Source organism: Crocodylus siamensis, chromosome 11 (genome assembly GCF_052110815.1).
Source record: "Crocodylus siamensis isolate JL-2025a chromosome 11, ASM5211081v1, whole genome shotgun sequence".
Classification (NCBI taxonomy): Eukaryota; Metazoa; Chordata; order Crocodylia; family Crocodylidae; genus Crocodylus; species Crocodylus siamensis.
In genome coordinates this window covers 48210818-48229104 of record NC_143405.1, presented here as the reverse complement: position 1 = coordinate 48229104, position 18287 = coordinate 48210818, and the positions used below count along the sequence as shown (strand labels likewise).

The window sequence follows — 18287 nt, the reverse complement described above, 5'->3', positions numbered from 1 at the left end:
GAGCCCACGCAGGTTTCCAGTCTGGTTTCCCAGTTGGCCAACCTCCTTTGTCATTGAGCCGTCCTGTGGAGGGCCGTAGCGTCTGAACCCCAGAGCTCCTGAGGTCTGCGGCTCCATGACACTTCTCCAGTCTGAGGCTCAGAGTCCCTTTTATGGAGCATTTTAAAAGCTTTGGTTTCTATGCGAATTTAGAGCAAAACCAAATTCTGCAATGTCAGAGTTCTCCTTAAAATGGAGCGTCTTTGCCCAGCAGATGAAGCCTCAACAACATCTTTTACCTCTTGGGCACAGCACTAACTTTTTGAATTCATAGAAACTAGAGGTGAAAAGCTCTAGTCTTTTCCCTTGACTAATGCAAGGTGATTGTTGTTAGGAGGTTTTGCTTTAGTTGGCTTGCTTTGTTCTTTTGCAGGTGCACCAACTTGTACCTTGTGCCGTAGTACCCCGATGACCCAATTTGCAGCTGGTTTTAAAATCCGATGTTTGATTACCAGTTGGCAATCTCATCATGAATTACTAGTTCATAATGAGACCCTGGATTTTATATTATAAACTATTTGCAACTGAATTTGCTTGAGGTCTTTATTCCCATAGAGCAAATTGCTTCTCCCTGCCTGTTGCTCAGAGTGGTATTCTTGTCTGAACTTCAGCAGCAATCTCCTTTGGGGAAGAGATTTGTTCTTTCCGTGTGTGGTGATTTAAGAAACCTGTGTTCAGTTCTTGAATTTTTGGTGCTTGCTTTGCAATTTGTTGCTAAGAAAACTGCTCTCAAGAATGCCTCTTCTTGACTTGCTGGCCAGGCATCTAGGACTCTACTCTCCAGGCTTGGGACCAGGAAAAATGCATAATGTTGCCTGATGGTGGTCAGCAGGTCTGCTAAAGAAGCTCCTTGAGGGGGAAATACTGTTGGATTGAGATCTTTTCAGAGGACTGGCTAAGAGAGCGGACACCCCCTGAGGAGGACAGCGGGGCAGAGGTGATGAGAGAGGTTTAAAAAGGCCTCGGAGATGGACCGGAAGAGGAAGCCTCGCACAGAAAGATTTCAGCAGAAGGGAAGAGACAAGGATGCTTTTGTAGCAGGGCTTGAAGGGCAGGGGGAGGCTTTGTCGTGGCACCAGCCAAAGTCAGAAAAGCCAGACTAGGCTGACAGGACTTCATGGTGCAGATGACAAGCTGCAAACTGTTTGAAAGGACCCTGAGCCCAAAGCATGTGTGAAACTGAGGCAGGGGAATGAGTGTAGAGGTTTCTAGTACATCATCTCTACTCCGAGTCCTGATTTGCCTTTTCCTCTAGACCAATACGGCTACAACCTGGATACCTGAGGTTTCTAATATTGATCTTTAGTTTCTTGAACAAAGAGCAGGGGTGCTGCAGGACTGATGCAGGTCTCTCTGGAGCACCCCAGAGAGACCTGCTACAGTTCAAGGCATACTAGTGAGCCCGAGCGGGGCTGCTGCGGGTTCTGGGAAGGCGGCAGTGGAGTGTCAGCCACAGCCGCATTGTGAATGCCACCGAGCTTAGCTCTGCTATAATTAGAAACCAGCTTGTGCCAAGTGGTGCTGTGTACTCGGAGCGAGCCCAGGCTGCCATGTTCAAGCACACTGGGAGCCCGTGCCAGGTCAGCGCCGGGCCACATTGTGGGAGAGCACCAGCTGTGCACACACGATGCTCTGTGACATGCTGCCTTGCTGCCGTCCGGGTCCTTTCCTAGTCTGGTTTTGAGGGATGGGGAGGGACAAACCAAACCATTTCTACTCCAGTCACCTGAACTGGTGGTTGGTAGCAGGGATGGGAGACAGGTGGAAATTTCCTTGCTTGCCATCCCAGCATGTGGGAGGACACCCCTGGGCCAGCTGTGGGTGTGAGTAGCTTAGAGAGATGCACGGCGCAAGGACATATACCTGGATAGAAGCGAATAGAAAGAGCTCTCTCCACATGTCCCCCAGGGCATAATGGGCTTGTTTCATGGCTGCGCATTTCAATTCTCTTGTAGGCAGAGAGTAATTTAGAAGTAACTTGTATTGGGAAGTGTCATCATTTGGGGAAAAAAAAAGAAGAAGAAAAGAAAAAAACAAGTCACCAAACCAAACGTGCCTGGCTTGGCACGTGGGACTGGGAATGTTGTTTGCAGTATTTCAGGCTTAGAAGTAGTTTAAATTTTCTTTTTTTAGACTGCAGATTTGAGGGGCATAAAATGCGCATTGAAACCACTGTACTGCTTTGAGTGCGGCTGCAATCTTCAAGTTGCTTCAGACCTGCAAACTTATTCATTTGGTCTATAAAATGCACTTTTTGCATATGCAGTAATTCAACAACATGCTGCTACTTGACTACCATATATGATGCCCATTTCATGAAATGGCAGCAGTCTTCCCAGAAACCTGCTGCCTCTTTAAAAGTCAGAGAGAGGGTCCTTCCCCGGGTCTCCCAAGCGAAGAAACCGGGGGAGGTAAGTCTCTGTTCAGAAGCCTCTGAGCTGAGAATGGCAGATGCTCCGCTCCCAGACAAAGAGCTAGGAAGAATTTTTTGGGTGATCTCTGCTGTCACATGGGTAGTAGAGCCAGGGCACCCAGAGCTTTCCACATCAATCAGTTGCTTAAGCCTGGCTGTTAAATGCATATTTTCATTTGCATTCATTTCTTTTGTTTTTCCAGGTGGGTTTTGGGGAGCTACCATTTGACAGCACTGACAACTTCAACAGCTGCCCTGATGTGTGCTTCCGAGTGGCAGAATACAACTTCCTGTGCCATAAGGCATGTGCTTATATTATAATTTCCTCTGTCTATACCCATCTTTCTGCCCTGTTCAGTCCAAGGTTGTATTTCCAGTAAAGAAACCGCTGGCTTTCTATTGAAGCTAGTCCGTGTCCTGCTGCAGCTTTAAGCTAAAGTTGAAGTTCCTTTCCTAATGAAAACATTCTTACCTTGTGAGGGAGGCAGACAGGACATGGATTTATGAATTGCAGCAAAGTATTAATTGCTGGGAAAGTTTTTTTTTTCTCATCTGCTGTCAGTGAAAAGCCAGTTCCTTGCGTTGGCCGGGCGGCACAGTGCTGAGAGTGAGAGAGTTTTTCTTCTTAAGAGACCCCACGCAAGTTAAGGTGATATTAGGAAGACAACCTGGAAGCCTGACTCCCCCTCTTAAGCACTCTCTCTGTTATTATTTTAGACAGATCAAGATTTCTTTCTTTTTTGCTTCTGGGGGCAAACATGAAAGAATCAGATTGAGGGGGGAGGAAAAGAAGGTTCTTGGAGACTTGCTGTAAAACCCTGACACATTGGGAGCAGGTGTGATACTGGTGCTGTACTTCAGAAATTGGTACCGAGTTCTGAAAGGGTCTCCTGGCTGGCGCCTGGCCAGTGCTATTTGGCTCTGTCCGGCAGAAGGGGAGGCTGGCATCAGACCGCGTTTCCTCTCCCGAGCAGGCATTTTTCTGTGGCCGCAGCGATTACTTCAAAGCCCTTCTTGAGGATCACTTCTGCGAGAGTGAGGAGCTGCAGACGCAGCCCAGCATCCCCGTGGTGACGCTTCATGACATCTCGGAAGACATCTTCATACGGGTTCTCTACTACATTTACAGCGATGACACTGAGGTGGGTCTGGCCTTTCAGAGCATTCCTAAACGTGCTTGCGCAAGGGTCGGCCGCTAGCACCTTGTGCTGGTGGGTTATATACCGCTTTCCTCACTTGCTTGCTAGTACCCTGCCTTGCCCATATGGTGGGCTAGACAGCAGTTTGGCTTCCTGAGCAACCACTGTGCAGCTAAATGTCATGGGTATCTTTCATCCCAAGCTACACCTGTAGATGAGGTTCCCTGCTTTGACTAGCTGCACAGGGCTGGACTTGCAGGGCTCTGTTTCCTCAGCAGATGCCATTGTATGACTTTGCTCTCAAAAGAGGGGCAGGCTCAGTATTTTACCATTAGATGGCAGCGTAAGCACGTGTACAGAAGTGTTAAGGTTGGGGACCTGGCTTGTTCCCTCTTGACATTTGCAGCCAGTTTCAGAATTCATAACAATTCATTAATGTCATTATTGTTTATTGCTGCGGTGCCTAGAAAGAAGCTCTTGCCAGAGTGTGAGGCCCGAGTGTGCCAGGCTTTTTGCACTCAACATGAGATCCATAGCTTGTGGTCTCATTTAAAAGTGCAGCAAAGCTCTGAGCAGCTGCGTGCTTTTATTGCAAGTGTTTTCCCTGTGTCTAGTTACACATGAGAAGCCAGGGTGCGCTTGGGCAGTGCTGAAATGGTTGAAGATGATAGCACACCTGTTGTCCCCCTCTGACAAGGAGCCCTGCAGACTGTGCTTTTGGTAGGGAATGCGCCAAGTAAGGGGAAGGGTCACAGCTGCAACCATGTTCCTACTGATTATCTTGGCAGTGGGTAGTCCTAGGGAGGCCCTGAGGGAGGAAGGAAAGTGATTTATCAGGCAGAAGGTCGCTACAAACTATTGTATATACTTGAATATAAAATGACCTCCTCCCATCAGCCTTGTCTTAGATTTGCGTGTGGTGGGGAAGCAGGTGGCGGCTGCTGCAGCTTTGGCTCTGATCCTGAGCCTGGGTTGGGGCCAGTGTCAGACCCATCACAGCCTCTTGCCCCGCTTCCCATACCCACTTTGCTTGCCCTCTGCAGCTTCTGCTCCTCTTTGCTCCCTTCCCCACCCTACAGTCAGACACAGTTCAGTTTGGATTCCCTCCTGGGCATGGAGCACAAGGAAGATCCATCCCCTGCCCAGCCGGGGAGTGGGGGTGGGGGCAGTGAATTCAAGGCAACTCACCAATAGATCCTATAACTGGAAAATGATAACAAATTTTTACAAATTTTACATAATTATGGGGGAGGGTCATCTTAGATTTGAATAAATATGGTACCTCTTAACACATCTGCCCACAACCTCCTGTCAGCTGTGCTCTGAAGTGACTGGTGGAAAGGTACTGAGCAGCCTGCGGCATGTCGAGTCCTTGGCACAGCCCTACAACCAGACCCAGTGCCACTGCACTGACGCGAGTCTGGTTTTCCACCTGCTGTTGCCCAAGGCAAAATGCTTCTGTAAGAAGCAGAGCGTCTGTTCCATCCAGAGGGGCTTTCGGCATGAGCTGCCCCTCTGCCTCGCTGACCCCATTCTGTCTTCAAGCAGGGCGATGAGCTAAGTGACTTCTTGAAGTCCCTTTCTTCAGTAGTTCAGTTTGCTCAAAGAGTTTACTCTGATTTAAAATCGTGTTTTGTATCTTCCAGCAGCTTTCTGTGCTGCAGTATGTGTGTTCCTGTGAATAATCCATCTCTTTGTGAAACATGCCAGGAAAAATCCTCAAGAAAACTTTTAAATATTTAAGTTCTATGTTTTATACAGGGTTATTTTTTTTCCCCCCTTCCCCTCCCTGGTACCAGCGTAAACAGAGCCCCTTCCCTGCTTCACCTTGCCTTTCTTTTTTTTCCTTTTTTTAGGGTTTTAAATTTCTTTCTTCTTCCTATCCTGCCCTGGTTATATGAGATGTTGTGAAAAGGAAAGGTGCGTTTGGTGCAGGAGGTTCTGGGTAAAAATTTAAGTGCCCTGGGGTATTTGACAGGAGACACCAGAGACTTTAGAAGGGATGTTGCTATTTTTTCTTGTTCTTTAACAAATGATTATTTGAGCATGACTGTTTTCAGAACCAGTTATTTAAATGCTTGTGATCCACTCACTAGATTCCCAAAATGTTACTGTGGAAAGTCTTTGCAGTTGCTGTAGGAGTGAAACACAAGCAGGGGTTGTAGTAAAATCCCCTGAGGAGAAGGGTAGGTGGCAGATGAGACTAAGTGGAGAAGTCATAAACTCAGGAGAGGTATAAAAATGGCTTTAAAGTACAGGTCAAGCAAGGTGAGCATAGATCTGGGGACCTGTGTGCGTAGCAGCAATTGATGAATAACCCCCAAGGACCTTGTTGAACTGCAGAGCTTTGTTACCACATTTAGCATTTGAATGATTGCAAGCCTTCAGCACAGCTCTGTTGCACAAGAATTTGCATTGCCCTTCCAGTTACACTTGCTCTGAGTAGATGTGTCTGTGGCTGCTTCTTGTTCAGCAACCCCCCATAATTGAGTATGATTGTTTTATCTGTGGGTCTGAAGATGGCTGATGAGACTGATCTGGGATCAACAGACTATGTTGCAACTCGGGGACATGTTTCTGGGCAGGGTGGGTGCTCTGGCTTCTTGATTAGGTCTGCAAGACTGATTTGGACCGAGTCTGTGGCTAGTACTGGTGTGGACGGCCGTGCACGTAGCTGTAACGGCATAGTCCGTCTTCCTAGCGCTGTCTCACTCTGCAGTGGTCATGTGGGTGCGGGCAGCGCTGCGCCTGGCCCAGCCTGCCTAGCAGCCACTCAGGGTAGCTTGCACACATCAGGGTAGCATAGATACGTGTAGAGTTGCAAGTGCATGGTTCTCTAGTACCAGCCAACAAGATGAGACTCTCCATTAGCTCCCAGGGTCATAATGTGACTGGGTCTTTTCTGAAGCCTGTGCTTGTTGTTATTTGTAAATCCTTTTACAAACCCCAGTGACTGGCTGTCATCTTTGCAATCTCTTTCACATTAGCGGTAGCAAATTTGCCCAGGAAAGAATCCCAGTGCCAGGTTAATGATGCAGATGACTGGTTGAAATAAGATTTGCTTAGCTAGAGAAAAAAGCCTGAGTAAAGCTGAGCACTGTGATGTCTTTCTTGCCTGTCTCCTGATTCACTTTCCTTGGATGACTTGCAGAACGAAAACCAAAGACACAGGAAACTTCAGGCTGTGTGTGTAGCTAAAGAACTCCTGTGCATGAAGGTCAAATGTCGGGGATTTAACTTGATCTTCCATGCTGAGGTTGCTCTCATTAAAGTGGTCACAGACTCCTATCCACATCTGTGGACACTAGGGGATGGTAGCTGTTGAGCTCCTGTTGGGGTGTGTTGCCTCTTGTCCCAACAACACCTGTCACTAGAATGTGTCCGCACACCCCAGCCATGCATTGTATGCAGCGAGGGTACAAATTGGCAGTTTGCTAAACTTCATGTGGTTCAGTGTCCGCTTGTATTGGGCTGAATTTAGCCTTGTGTTCCTGTAATGGAGCCTGGGGCTTGTGTTACTTTGAGAGAGAGACTGCAACAGAAAGAACCCCAGGAAGCTGAGCAGGAGTTTGCTGCAGGAGGGAAGGTGGCAAGGAAGCAACTGCAGCTTAGGCGCAGTAAGCTGCCCATGAAGATGAGGGAGCACACCTGCAGCTAGTCGGGAGACGACCCGACCAGAAAAAGAGGAGCCTAGGGGATATAAGCTTGAGTCCCTGAGGCAGAGGGGCAGTTTAGCAGAGGGGCAGTTTAGCCCTGATCTCTGCAGAGTTGCTCATGCCAGTTCAGGCTGGTGGGGAGCAGGAGCTGCAGGCCATGGTGGGTAGTGCCAGGCTGGGAAAGTGGCCTGGCATTGGTATGATGATGACTCAGAGGGGGAACTTTGAGTTTAAAGTGGTCACTTGAAGTTTTGTTCTGATTTGTACCAGAGGACGAGATGTGGCTGTAGGGGTGGAAGGGAGGCCATAGAGGTGCCTGAGGGGCACATTAGGTCAAGCCCTGCCAGGGGCAGGGGTGCAAGGCACAGGCAGGCTGAGGCCGAGAGAGCCAGGACCTGAGCCCAGAGGGGAGCAAGGGGTGACAAGCGGCTGAGACTGGAAGGTCCAGGCCAGAGCCAGTGGGCCTAGGTTACCAGTCAACAGGTAGAGTAACCTGTGGGCTAAGGCTAAGAAAGCCGAAGCCTACACAGAAAGGCAGGCGGTGACCGAGTGACATCTGCGAGGCATGGGTGTGGGGGCAGCAGGAGACCACAGTCGAGCTTTAAGGCTTAAATAAGGGCCATTTGGGGTATAGGTGGTGACATGTGGCTCATGGTGCCAGCTGGGCACCAGTAGACGTGCTGGTGGGGATTGGGAGGGATTTACTTAGAGGACCGGGAGGGCAGGTAGGATGAGGGTGACCCTAGCGGGGTACCACAACCCCAGTGCCTGTGTTTCACATTTCCATACTCCCTCCTCCTCCTTCATGTCCAAAGTTTATTTTTAGCTGGTTTTGGCTCTGAAAGTAACTGATTTGAGGTAGTACTCACTTATTGTTTGGTGCAGAACCAGAAACAGTCTTTGTTCCACAGCGTTCATGTTTGTAGTTTATCACTCTGCATTGAAAAGAAAAGAAGTCCCTCTCTCTCTCTCTCTCTCTCTCTCTCTCTCTCTCTCTCTTTAGGGCCTGTACAGAAAAAAAAGGGGATTTAGAGGGGCAAAACGGAAGCTGCTCTCTTTGTATACTGGTTTGCTCTTTGCAGTGCATACAAGGCTCTAAAAAGGGTGAGAACAAAGTTGCACCCATTTGGAACTGCAGAGAGTGAACTTGGCTCGTGGGAAGCTAATGCATTCGATTGCTGTTCTTCACACATGGTTTGCCATTGCCGGCTGAGAACTCCCTATCCCCAGATGAACTGCAGCACAGCTTCATACTTGTTAGTCTCCTTTTTCAGGGACTAACTTGAGGAGGATGTGTCTGTGAAGCTGTGGGGCTCCCCAGATAGAGGCCATGCCAGCCCCTCTTTCTAGCTCACCCCTTGTTCCTCCTTAGCAGGCTGAGCGCTGTGCCGTGCTGGCTGACTTAGCGGAGAGCCTGTTAAACAGGAAACCCTCAAAATGACTTGCAGTAAGTGCCCAGCAGTACTAACACAGAGACATTGTTCTGGTGACAGGGGGCGGCTGTCTGTCAGTACGGTACTATTTTTGCCTCTGTATGTTGGTTTTTTGCTCCGTCAGTCAAAGCCTCCTGCTTTTACCCACCTTGATTCAGGGAGACCTTCCTTGATTTGATGGTGGCTGCATTGGACTCCTTTCAGTGTTGCTCTTAGCTTGGTGCAGAGTGACAAGCCTTTTCACCACGCTCCCTTTGCAGCTCTGCCGACTCCTGTCAGGCCATGGAGAGACGAATAAAAGCCCGAGTCCAGGAGGTGAGGTCTTCTCTCGTGCATGGCAGCATGGAGAGTTCTTCTCAGGGCTGTGAAGCTTGCCTTGGGGGTTGTCCTCTCCCCTTGCAGGAGACTACACTTAAAACTGGATAGAAGAGGGAAGTGTAACTGCCAGATGTGCATGGTCTAGGCACAGCTCGGTTTTCAATGACTTTCTCCCTCACGTTGCCAGCTCTCTCCAGAGAATGCCTATGAGGTGCTGTGTGTAGCAGACATGTACCTGTTGCCGGGGCTCAAACGTCTGTGTGGGAGAACCTTGGCTCAGACCCTTGATGAGGATAATGTTGTAAACATCTGGAGGATTGCAAAGCTGTTCCAGCTGACCCGGCTGGAGGACCAGTGCACGGAGTACATGGCAAAGATCATTGAGAAGGTACCTGAAATCTCTCCCTTATGTTTTGGGTCTGGTCATTCAGTGTGCAAACACATTTAAAGCTTCACATTTAAAGGGCTACTTCTGAAGCCCTTGGGCCATGAGTTAATTGAATTTGGCAGTATCACCATGGTCCTTAGCCAATTATCCATCACATACGGCTTGATATAACCCCTAGAAAGGAGGACAGCTGAGGAATAGCACAGGGCATTGCAGGCAGTGCTGAAGATATGTATTGTCAGTGTACCTCAGCTAACTTCAGACTACCTGCCTTAGTTGCCTGCCTTTGGTGCTCAGTGCAAGTCTCAGAATCTGCCTGAGAAACACAAGAAGTATTTGGATGGGGAGCCCTAACTGAGACCTATGCTGCTGCAACTTGCAGCATGTACAGACATTTGCTCTCCTGGGAGAAAAGTCTTGGGAGTGATTTAACTCTGGTTGTTCCTGGGTTATTTGTCTCTTGGAGCAGCCATTTTTTACTTGCCTGAACATCTGTACGCTCATGGTTTCTTCTTGGAGAGCAGCAATTCTCCCAGGAGAAACTGAATGTCTGTACAAAAGTGTGGCTGCTACCAGTACTCAAGCTAGGAACCCTGAATCTACTACAGGTATGTCTGCTGCGCACTGGAGTCGCTGTGACTGCAGATCAGACGTGTCCTGAAGTGCAGCGGGGAGCTGTGTGCTCAGAACAGCGTTGTCTTATGCTCCATTTGGCTCTTTCCTAATTCTGGATGCAGCAGTGAATTAATAATGCACCCCGAGAGCCAGCAAAGGACTATAGTGGCAGTAACTGAGCAGCTCTGTGCCCTGGGCAGCAGTGGAGCGGCTACTGTTTTGTGCCCCTCCCTCCTTAATTTGGCACACACCCTTAGTCATGCTACTATATGAAGTTGTTGTGTTGTTCTGTGTTGTGTGTTTGTGTCTGTTGCCTGTTTCTTCTGATTGCAATGATCCAGGAGTCTGACTTCTGCAGAGAGTCTCCATGTGGCAAGGACAGACTCGATTCTACCTAGGTATTTGTGCCTAGGCAGGTCACTGGTTTTATAAGTGTTTCTAATTAACACTCCCACATGAACTGTAACATTTTTTACCTGCAGCTGAGAGGCTGTGAGAAAGGTGTGAAATTTGTTTTAGCCTGTGGAAGCAACAAGGAAAATAACTTCCAAATGTTTCTTCCTTGCTCAAAAGTACCATTTTGGTACAAAGGAGAGAAAAACGCCGTGGTGAAGTTTTGGGATTGGCTTTAGGGAGAAGGGGCTGTTTGACCCCAGTAGGAAGGAGTGCTGGAATCGGTGATTAAACAGGATTCCTGCTGTGGGGGTTTGTCTGTGAAAAGAATTTTAGAGCATTTTCCCATCGTTTGTTCCTAGCACCAGTGTTACCTCTAGGTGAGGGCAACAAGAGGGTATCAGCATTATAAGTACAGAGTCGTCTAGCAGCGCTCAGAGCTGGTCGAGGTGACCCAGGGTTTATAAAGCCAGCACTTTACAACTGTGGCACTTTCTACTGGGGAGCTGAATTGGTGCTGGCAGCAATGAGAAACTCTTGGTAAAACAGTGCAGCGTGGGCCAGGCATAAGGTGCTGTTTCAGAGCAGAGAGTTCTTGTGTCTCTGCCATAGACAGAAGCTCTTCTCTTGCTCTTGTCTTTCTTAGCAAAATTTTTTTGGCTGGTGTTCTCTCTTGGTGGTGAGGGAAATGCTCAGAAATAGTGTAAATGGTGAGGGACTCTTCTTCAGTGGATGTTACAGAAGGCACCATATGGGGTGCAGCTGTTCTGAAAAGTCTGGTTAGGCTCTTTTTAGACAGGTCGGAGTCATTTCAGTGATGGCTGGAAATCTCGGGCTTGGCAGTCCTGGAGACTGAAGCTTTAGCGCAGCGTAGCTTTGGCTGCAGAACAAGCTTTCTCCAGGCTGTCCCTTGTTGGTGTTCCTGCTCTTACCCTTTGACACAAGGGAACAGGACTTGGTTCCCTTGAGTAAAGTCCTTTGCAAAAACAGCTGGCTGTCTTGATGAGAGCATAAGGCCACTTCCCCATCTTCCTCCTAGTACTTCCTAATGGCCATCTTGTTTTCCATCCTTCCAGCTAGTGGAGTTGGAGGAGTTTGTGGCTGCAGTGAAGGAGAATGCCGAGGCGGTGGAGGAACGGCAGGAGACGGATTCCATCCCTCTCGTTGATGACATCCGCTTCCACATCACCAGCAACGTGCAGACTTACAGTGCCATCGAGGAGGCCAACCAGAAACTGGAGGCACTGGAGGACCTCCTGGCCAGTATAGGGCTCGAGTGCTGAAGTCTGAAATCTGGCCTGTCATGTGCAGTGAGCAGCTCGCATGGCCCCATGCTGGTGGACTCTGAGTGCAAGAACATGTGTGTCTTTGTCAAATGTTTGTCTTTATTTCTCTCCTCCTTCCCACCCACTGCCAGGCATGGTTCCCTTTTAACTTATTCATGTCTGGACATTTGCATGTTTGTTTTCCAGGATAGGATCCCAAAGTGCCCCAGCTCCACAGTTACTGCTTGTACCATCCTGCACTGATTTGTGGCTGCAAACCCTAGGGGTAACAGGGTTGTACTGTAGGGGGTTCAAACCAGAGCATTTTTCCCCATTACCACCTGCAAGGGAACAGAACTGGATTAAACTCGGTGTGAAGGAAATTCTTAGAAATAACCAGCTTGTCTTTCCCTTTCACTGTCCTGGGGTGATAGCAGAAAAAATGGCATTTCCTACCAAGGCCACAGGAATGTTCTCACAGGAGGCACAAACTGTCTGCACACACTGCTCCTATTTTTGTGCACAAACAACTAAGTTAGTGTACAGTGCTGCTTGTTTTGGGGTTTTTTTTCCTTGCCTCCAAACGCTGGCACTTAGATTTGCATGCTCAGGGTTGTGCATGGGAATTCAGGTTTTCAGTCCATGTTCTAGCACATTGACACTATTCTTGGTCAAGGCAAATGGACTCCTGTTTTTTTCTTTTCCTAGTATTGTGTATAATGTGCAGCTTTGGAAGCCAAAAGTTTTAGCTTCTGAAAAGGAATTGAGAGAAGTGCAAAATAGACCCGCAGCAGAAAGAGCCGGTCTCCTAAGGAGCCAGCAGCTTTTCATTTGCACTGAAATAGAGGTTCTGCCTTTTGTGCCTCTCTTGGGGAATAAATGCCTTTCCTCTCAGAGCTGGCACTTCTGTTGGCCTGTTGTGTCGGGGTGAAGGTGAGACTTGTCAGGCAGGGGGTGGGCTGGTAATTTAGAAAAGGAAAAGGGAGACTTTCAGAATGCCTCAATCCATCTCTTCTGCTGTCTCACCTTTTGACTTTGCTTAGGTTATAAAAACCTTGAGGCTCATTGTTCTTCAGGAACCTCTCTGTCTTGAATGTGTTTATGGAGGCTTCTTCCCCTGGGAGATAATGTTATCTTTCAAGAGTCTGGTCTCCCCATGCCTTCCAGTGAGGGATGAGGCTGATCTCTCTCCTCACCAGGCGCAGGCAACGTTCTTGTATAAGATGCACCAAATCACTGGGGCTTGTTCTTGGAGCTGTTCTGGTGATGAAAACTTAGAATTGCCAAGGATTTTGCAGAGCGCTTTGTCACCAAGGCTCTTTGGGATTATGTGCTACAAAAGTCTCGATTGTTCAGAAGAAGGAAAGGATGCTTTTTTGCAGTATCTTAAGCGTAGGAGGGAATAAACTGGGCTGCGTGAACTGCTCGAGAAGCCTTGTACTAACAGTGCTGCCATCACTGATGGATGTGGCTGTTCTATAATAATTACACGAGTCATTGTGTTTTTAACGTTTGGAGGTGATATTGCTTGCTTAGATGATTGAATCTGGGCTCCCGTCTGCTCCTCTGGCTGTTTCTAGGAGCATTCTTCCAACATAAGTTCAGGAAGGGGTTTAAGTTCCCTTGCATAGGATGGGTTGTGCTGTCTTGTGACTTATGCCTTACACTTTTGAATCTGCCTGACTTCTGAAACCACTTAAGTAGCTGGTGAAAGTGCATGGGGCCATCTGAGTGTAGCTGTGATTATAAAGTTGCCACAGAATTTGACTACCAGCCTGCTCCAGAGCAGCTCAGTGTTGGTGAAAGAGCAGGTGCTGCCTGCCAGGTTTGAAATGCATCGGCAGAGCTGTGGATGAAAACCCAGGAATAGCTGCACAGGTCAGGAGCGACGGGCATGTGACAGAACTACAAGTTCTCAGCTATGAATTTGCTTTTCCCAATCCCCAGATAGTTATTCATTCTCCTGCAACACAATTAACTCTGGGGGCAGGGAACAGAGGATATCTTTTAAAGGACGTTGAGCTGTTCAAGCAGTTCCTGCTTCCATTTCTGTTTGCAATGCCCATGTCAAAACACAGGGAGTTTTCTGGTTTGCTCTCAGCAAGGGTGAAGCCTGAAGCATGTGGGGTTTGGAAAAGTGATATATATTTGTGCTCTGCTTGGTTCGTTGCTTGGAGCACTTCGACTTTTGTCCTCAGCGTCCAGCTGGTGAGAACAGAATGAGGAGGTTCCACAAGGCTAAATTGACCAGAGCTGGTGAAGGGTGTCTCGGCTGAGACCTGAGTTGGAACAAGTGATACAAATGACACAAAATATATACAGGTTGATTTTTCGTTCATTGACTCCTCTTGACTTCTGCTGCATAAATTCCCCTTCTTGCAATGCTGCCATCCTTTCTTGCTCACTGATGGTCACGGGCCATTGACTTAGATGAAGCAGCACAAGCATGGCCTTCGCCTTTGACCTCAGAGCATGACGGGTTTGGGAGTTTGGTGGTGAATGAAATCCAGAAATGGAACTGTTGAGAAACGTGCTCCCACTTTCCTCTGTAGGGGTCTTTACTTTTTAAAATAAGGACAGTGGTGTGGGACTGGGTTAAAATAGCTGAACTACTCTGAAATATTTTCTACGTGACCACCAGGATGTGTTTATTCCTGTATCTTTAAATGTGGAGCCAACAAGGATATAATTATTGCAGGATGAAAGGTCAGTGGGGCTTTCTTATTGTCCTGGGAATGCAGTTCCTCACGGATTGTCACCATGCCAAGAAGATTCAGAAAATATTGTAGTTTTGCTTGCAATTTTTGGGGCAAAACTTCTGAACCCAACAGGACTGTCCAGTCACTCAGAACATCTTTCAGTTCCTTGCCATTGCAAAACAGGGTTATGAAGAAACACAGATAAGCAACTGCTTAGCATACAACCAATTTTTTACCCAGTCAGACTGGCTCTATTCTTGATGGTTGCAAATAATTTTATTATGAGGTCAATTAGTTATTTTTTTCTTCTATTGTGTGTGTCCTTTTTTGTGTTTGTTCCCTATTGTGTGTTGTCCCTGTCCTTTTTATGTACTATTAGCCATTGGTTGAATTAAGGAGACTGTAAAGTGTATCAGAGCAGCAATATATATAAAAATTGTAATGTGTAAGCATGTGTGCAGCAATAAAAAAAATATATATTTCACTATGTCTCAGTGGCAGCCTATTCATTAGTGATCATGATGACTTCTGCCTGGCTTGAGCTCTGAAGGGAATTGGCTGGTTTTTTTTAGCTCGCATCTCCCCACCCAAAAACATGGCTCTTAAGCCTTTTTTTGAACCCAAGGTCACTTCATTAGATGCCATGAGAGTCGATTAGCCTTGGCTCCTTTATATGCAACTGGGTGGTGGAAGTACTATTTCTGTGGCAAACAGTACTGACCTAACTTGCAAAGGTGCTCAGTACCCACAACCCCATTTGACTTCAGTGAGCGTAAAGGATTCCCAGCCCCTCTGGTTCCAAGTAGCTGTTGATGAGAATATGCAGCATTCCTCGGAAAGGCTGAAACTGGCTGATGGGGACCTTGCTTGGAAAACTTCAGACAATGATCAGAGTTTAGTTTGTGATTTGCACCAACAGAACATTCCTGAGACCCTGGAGTAAAAGCCATGAATCCAGTTATCTTTCAGAAACTGAGCTGTTGGCGTTGGTGCATTTATGGTCAGGATCATTGACTCTAAAAATGGCACCTTCCCACTTAACAGATCTTCCTCACTGTGTGTTGACAGGCTCATCTGGTCTATCTATTGACATGACAGTAAGTTTCTTTCTTCTCTCCATCATGCTCTTGTTAGCTCTGCAAAGTCCAGATAGTTCTGGTAGCTGCGTTCTATTTCTGTTCGTGCCTAGTTACCAGTTCTGCCAGCGAAGAAGCAGTGCTGGTTGCAGAATCTTTGCTGCTGATGAAGTGGATGTCCCAACAGGTCTCCTGGGCACTGGCAGATCAGTTCTTTATGTAAGTGAAGCAGATGTGAAATGGAGTTCCTGAAACGATATAGAGCCTGCTACAGAGCTTCCCTGTTGAAGCAGAGCTGCATTTTACAAAGGGCTTTGTGCCTTTTCAAGCAGTTGCTTTGTCCCAGAGCAGTGGTCTTCAACCTCTTTTTTTTCCTCTATTTGCAGACCCCTAAACATTTCAAATGAAGGTGCAGATCCCTTTGAATGAGAATTGTAGGTATTCACATATTTTTGATTGATTATAGTAATCTTTCGCAGACCCCTTAGACATAGCCTGCGGCTTCCCCATCCCAGGGGTCCATGGACCACAGGTTGAAAACCACTGTCCTAAAGGAAAGGCCAAGAGACAATGAGTGAGAGAAACTAAGTCTTCTGCCCAGTGGTGGAAATGGCCCCTAAGGGTCAAGGTAGTTGAACACTGGAGGAGGAATGCATGAAAGGGAGACTGTGTAGTACACAGTGGCAACTTCTGGATGTACCTGTGTTAATTTTATACTAGCTAGCCCAGGGGTGGGCAAACTGTGACCTGCAGGCCGGATGTGGCTCACCAAGCCATTCTATCTGACCCACAGGGCCCCTAAAAAATTTAGAAAATTAATATTAATCTGCCCTGGGCTGCCTGTCATGCAGCCCTTCATGCCTTGACAAAATTCAGTAAATGGCCCTCTGCCCAAAATAATTGCCTGCCCCTGAGCTAGCCCATAGTGATACTGCTGTAGCCATGACAGTGCAGTACTTCTGTGGGCTAGTTGCCCTAGTATTTTATTCAGGGTCCCAAGAGGCCTTGTACCCATGGTTTTGCAGGGTTTTGTCCAGGCTATGTTCCCTAAATGCACTACTTTAAAGCTGGGGGCTGGACTAAGTAACCTGGTGAGTTCCCTTCCAGCCCTACTTTCCTGTGAGCCTGTGATTTTTCTAAAATTTGGTGCAAAAAGCTTACTGGGTTTTGTCTAATCTGGTTGATAGTGCAGTACAGAGATGTAATTTCCAGACACACCGAGAGAGAGAAATCTCACAGTATACTTGCGTTCTGCCTCGTTGACAGATGAAAAGGACTTCTGATTTTCAGGGCTGTCAGTCGGTATCTCCTATAAACATTGCGCTCCTCTGAAACGGTAAGCTTAGAAATCAGGACTGCCTAGCGGGATATCTAGCTGTTAAGGACGGAGAAAGGAGAATTGTAGTCTTGAAGTCTCTGCTTCTCTGAAATACTTGAGCGCTATGCCTAGAAAGACTGGCCAAGTGTGGACTGAGGTGCTGGGAGGTGAAATCTGTAGAGAATTGGATGGTTATTTTCTCTATGAACAGTCTGTTATTGTTTAGACTTGAAATCCCTTTTTTCTTTTTAAACTCTGGGGACTTGCATCACTGTGTGGTACGTTAAGGTGTATAAATAACCTCAGAAAATCTCTCCTTTACCCTACCACTTCTGTGGGGGACAGGAGCATACTGAAGCTAGAGACTGTCAATGGTTTACATGAAGGAATCTGTATGGCAAGATCAGTGCTGGAGGAAGTCAAAGACACAATACTGAATTAAATCCTTTGCTCAGAAAGGGAATTGTTATGGGCCTTATTCTTTGCAGGAAAGATCAGTTTTGATTTCCCCCCTAACCAGCATCTAAAGGAGTACGAATTCTCACATTCTGTTGGCATGGACTAGCACAAAAGCCAATATTTCTATGAATATTGTTAAACATGCTTCTATACCGGGAGCCAACAATCTGCTGTTTTTAGAGTGAATTTAATCTCCCTCCCCAAATGCTCAAATAATTTTAAAGTCATTTTAAGATCTAATCCATCAGTGAAGTTCCCCCCACTCTTCTCCTCCCTCCCACTGCCATCCCAGACACTTGCAGAGAAGTTGGAGTGCTTTTTTGTTCTGGGAGCTGTGCAGGCACACTGGCCAAATTCCCACCTTGGGTAACTGTCCCATCTCCTTAAATTGGCTGCATAGAGTCAGGAAGTGAGAGGATTCCTTACCTTGGCCTAACCTCATTATTTAATGACAGTTTATGCACTTAAGTAGTCACGCTCTACTACAGAGAGCGCCAAACTAATTTGGAAAATAGTATCCTTCCTTCCCTGGAGTGTGGGATCACAGAGTCAGAAACAATGGCCAAAGGCAAGAATTTTGTACCTGTACCTGGGAGGTGGATGCGTCAGCAAGATCTTGCTAGTAGCACAGCTACACATTGCTAACAGTGGGAAGAAGCATCGGTGCACACAAGGCCTCAACACCCATTGGGCATTGGCCTTGTATTCTGGACACACCTGCTAAGAGCAGGGTTAGAGGCCACCATGTTTAAAAGTATCAGTAAGTACCAGAGAGTCTGTCTACCTTAGAGACTCCAGGGATGCTAATGTGGGTGAAGAACTTCCTGTCAAAAAGAAACCGATGAAAATCAAGAGGAACTAACTTCTATCAGATGGAAAAATTGTATTTATAATGTATGCTTGTGTGAGGCTTAGGGGATCCTCCTTTTCATGCAGATTTATATGGTTTGTTTCCTGGGTGACAGAAAAACTTTGCCCAGCCCAGCTTTGATTTATTTAACTGAAGAACAAGGATGGAAAGAAGGATGGGACGGCAGAATGAAGAAACAAAAGGATTGATCCCAAGTCAGGTCTGA

The 18287-nt window shown here is 47.1% G+C and overlaps 1 protein-coding gene across 3 annotated transcripts in view; it reads left to right on the top strand.

Moving 5' to 3' along the window:
- ABTB1 (ankyrin repeat and BTB domain containing 1) overlaps positions 1-14842 on the top strand; it is a 37286-nt gene extending 22444 nt beyond the window's left edge. For 2 of the 3 annotated variants that reach the window (XM_090021957.1, XM_090021959.1), the window contains exons 9-12: positions 2656-2754; positions 3427-3594; positions 9186-9386; positions 11471-14842. In XM_090021957.1, the coding sequence (XP_089878083.1) occupies positions 2656-2754; positions 3427-3594; positions 9186-9386; positions 11471-11677 (675 nt within the window). In that variant the 3' untranslated portion in view covers positions 11678-14842. The remainder of the gene's footprint in view (positions 1-2655; positions 2755-3426; positions 3595-9185; positions 9387-11470) is intronic. The other variant, XM_090021958.1, reaches the window with a different exon arrangement.
- Positions 14843-18287: the final 3445 nt, after the last annotated feature.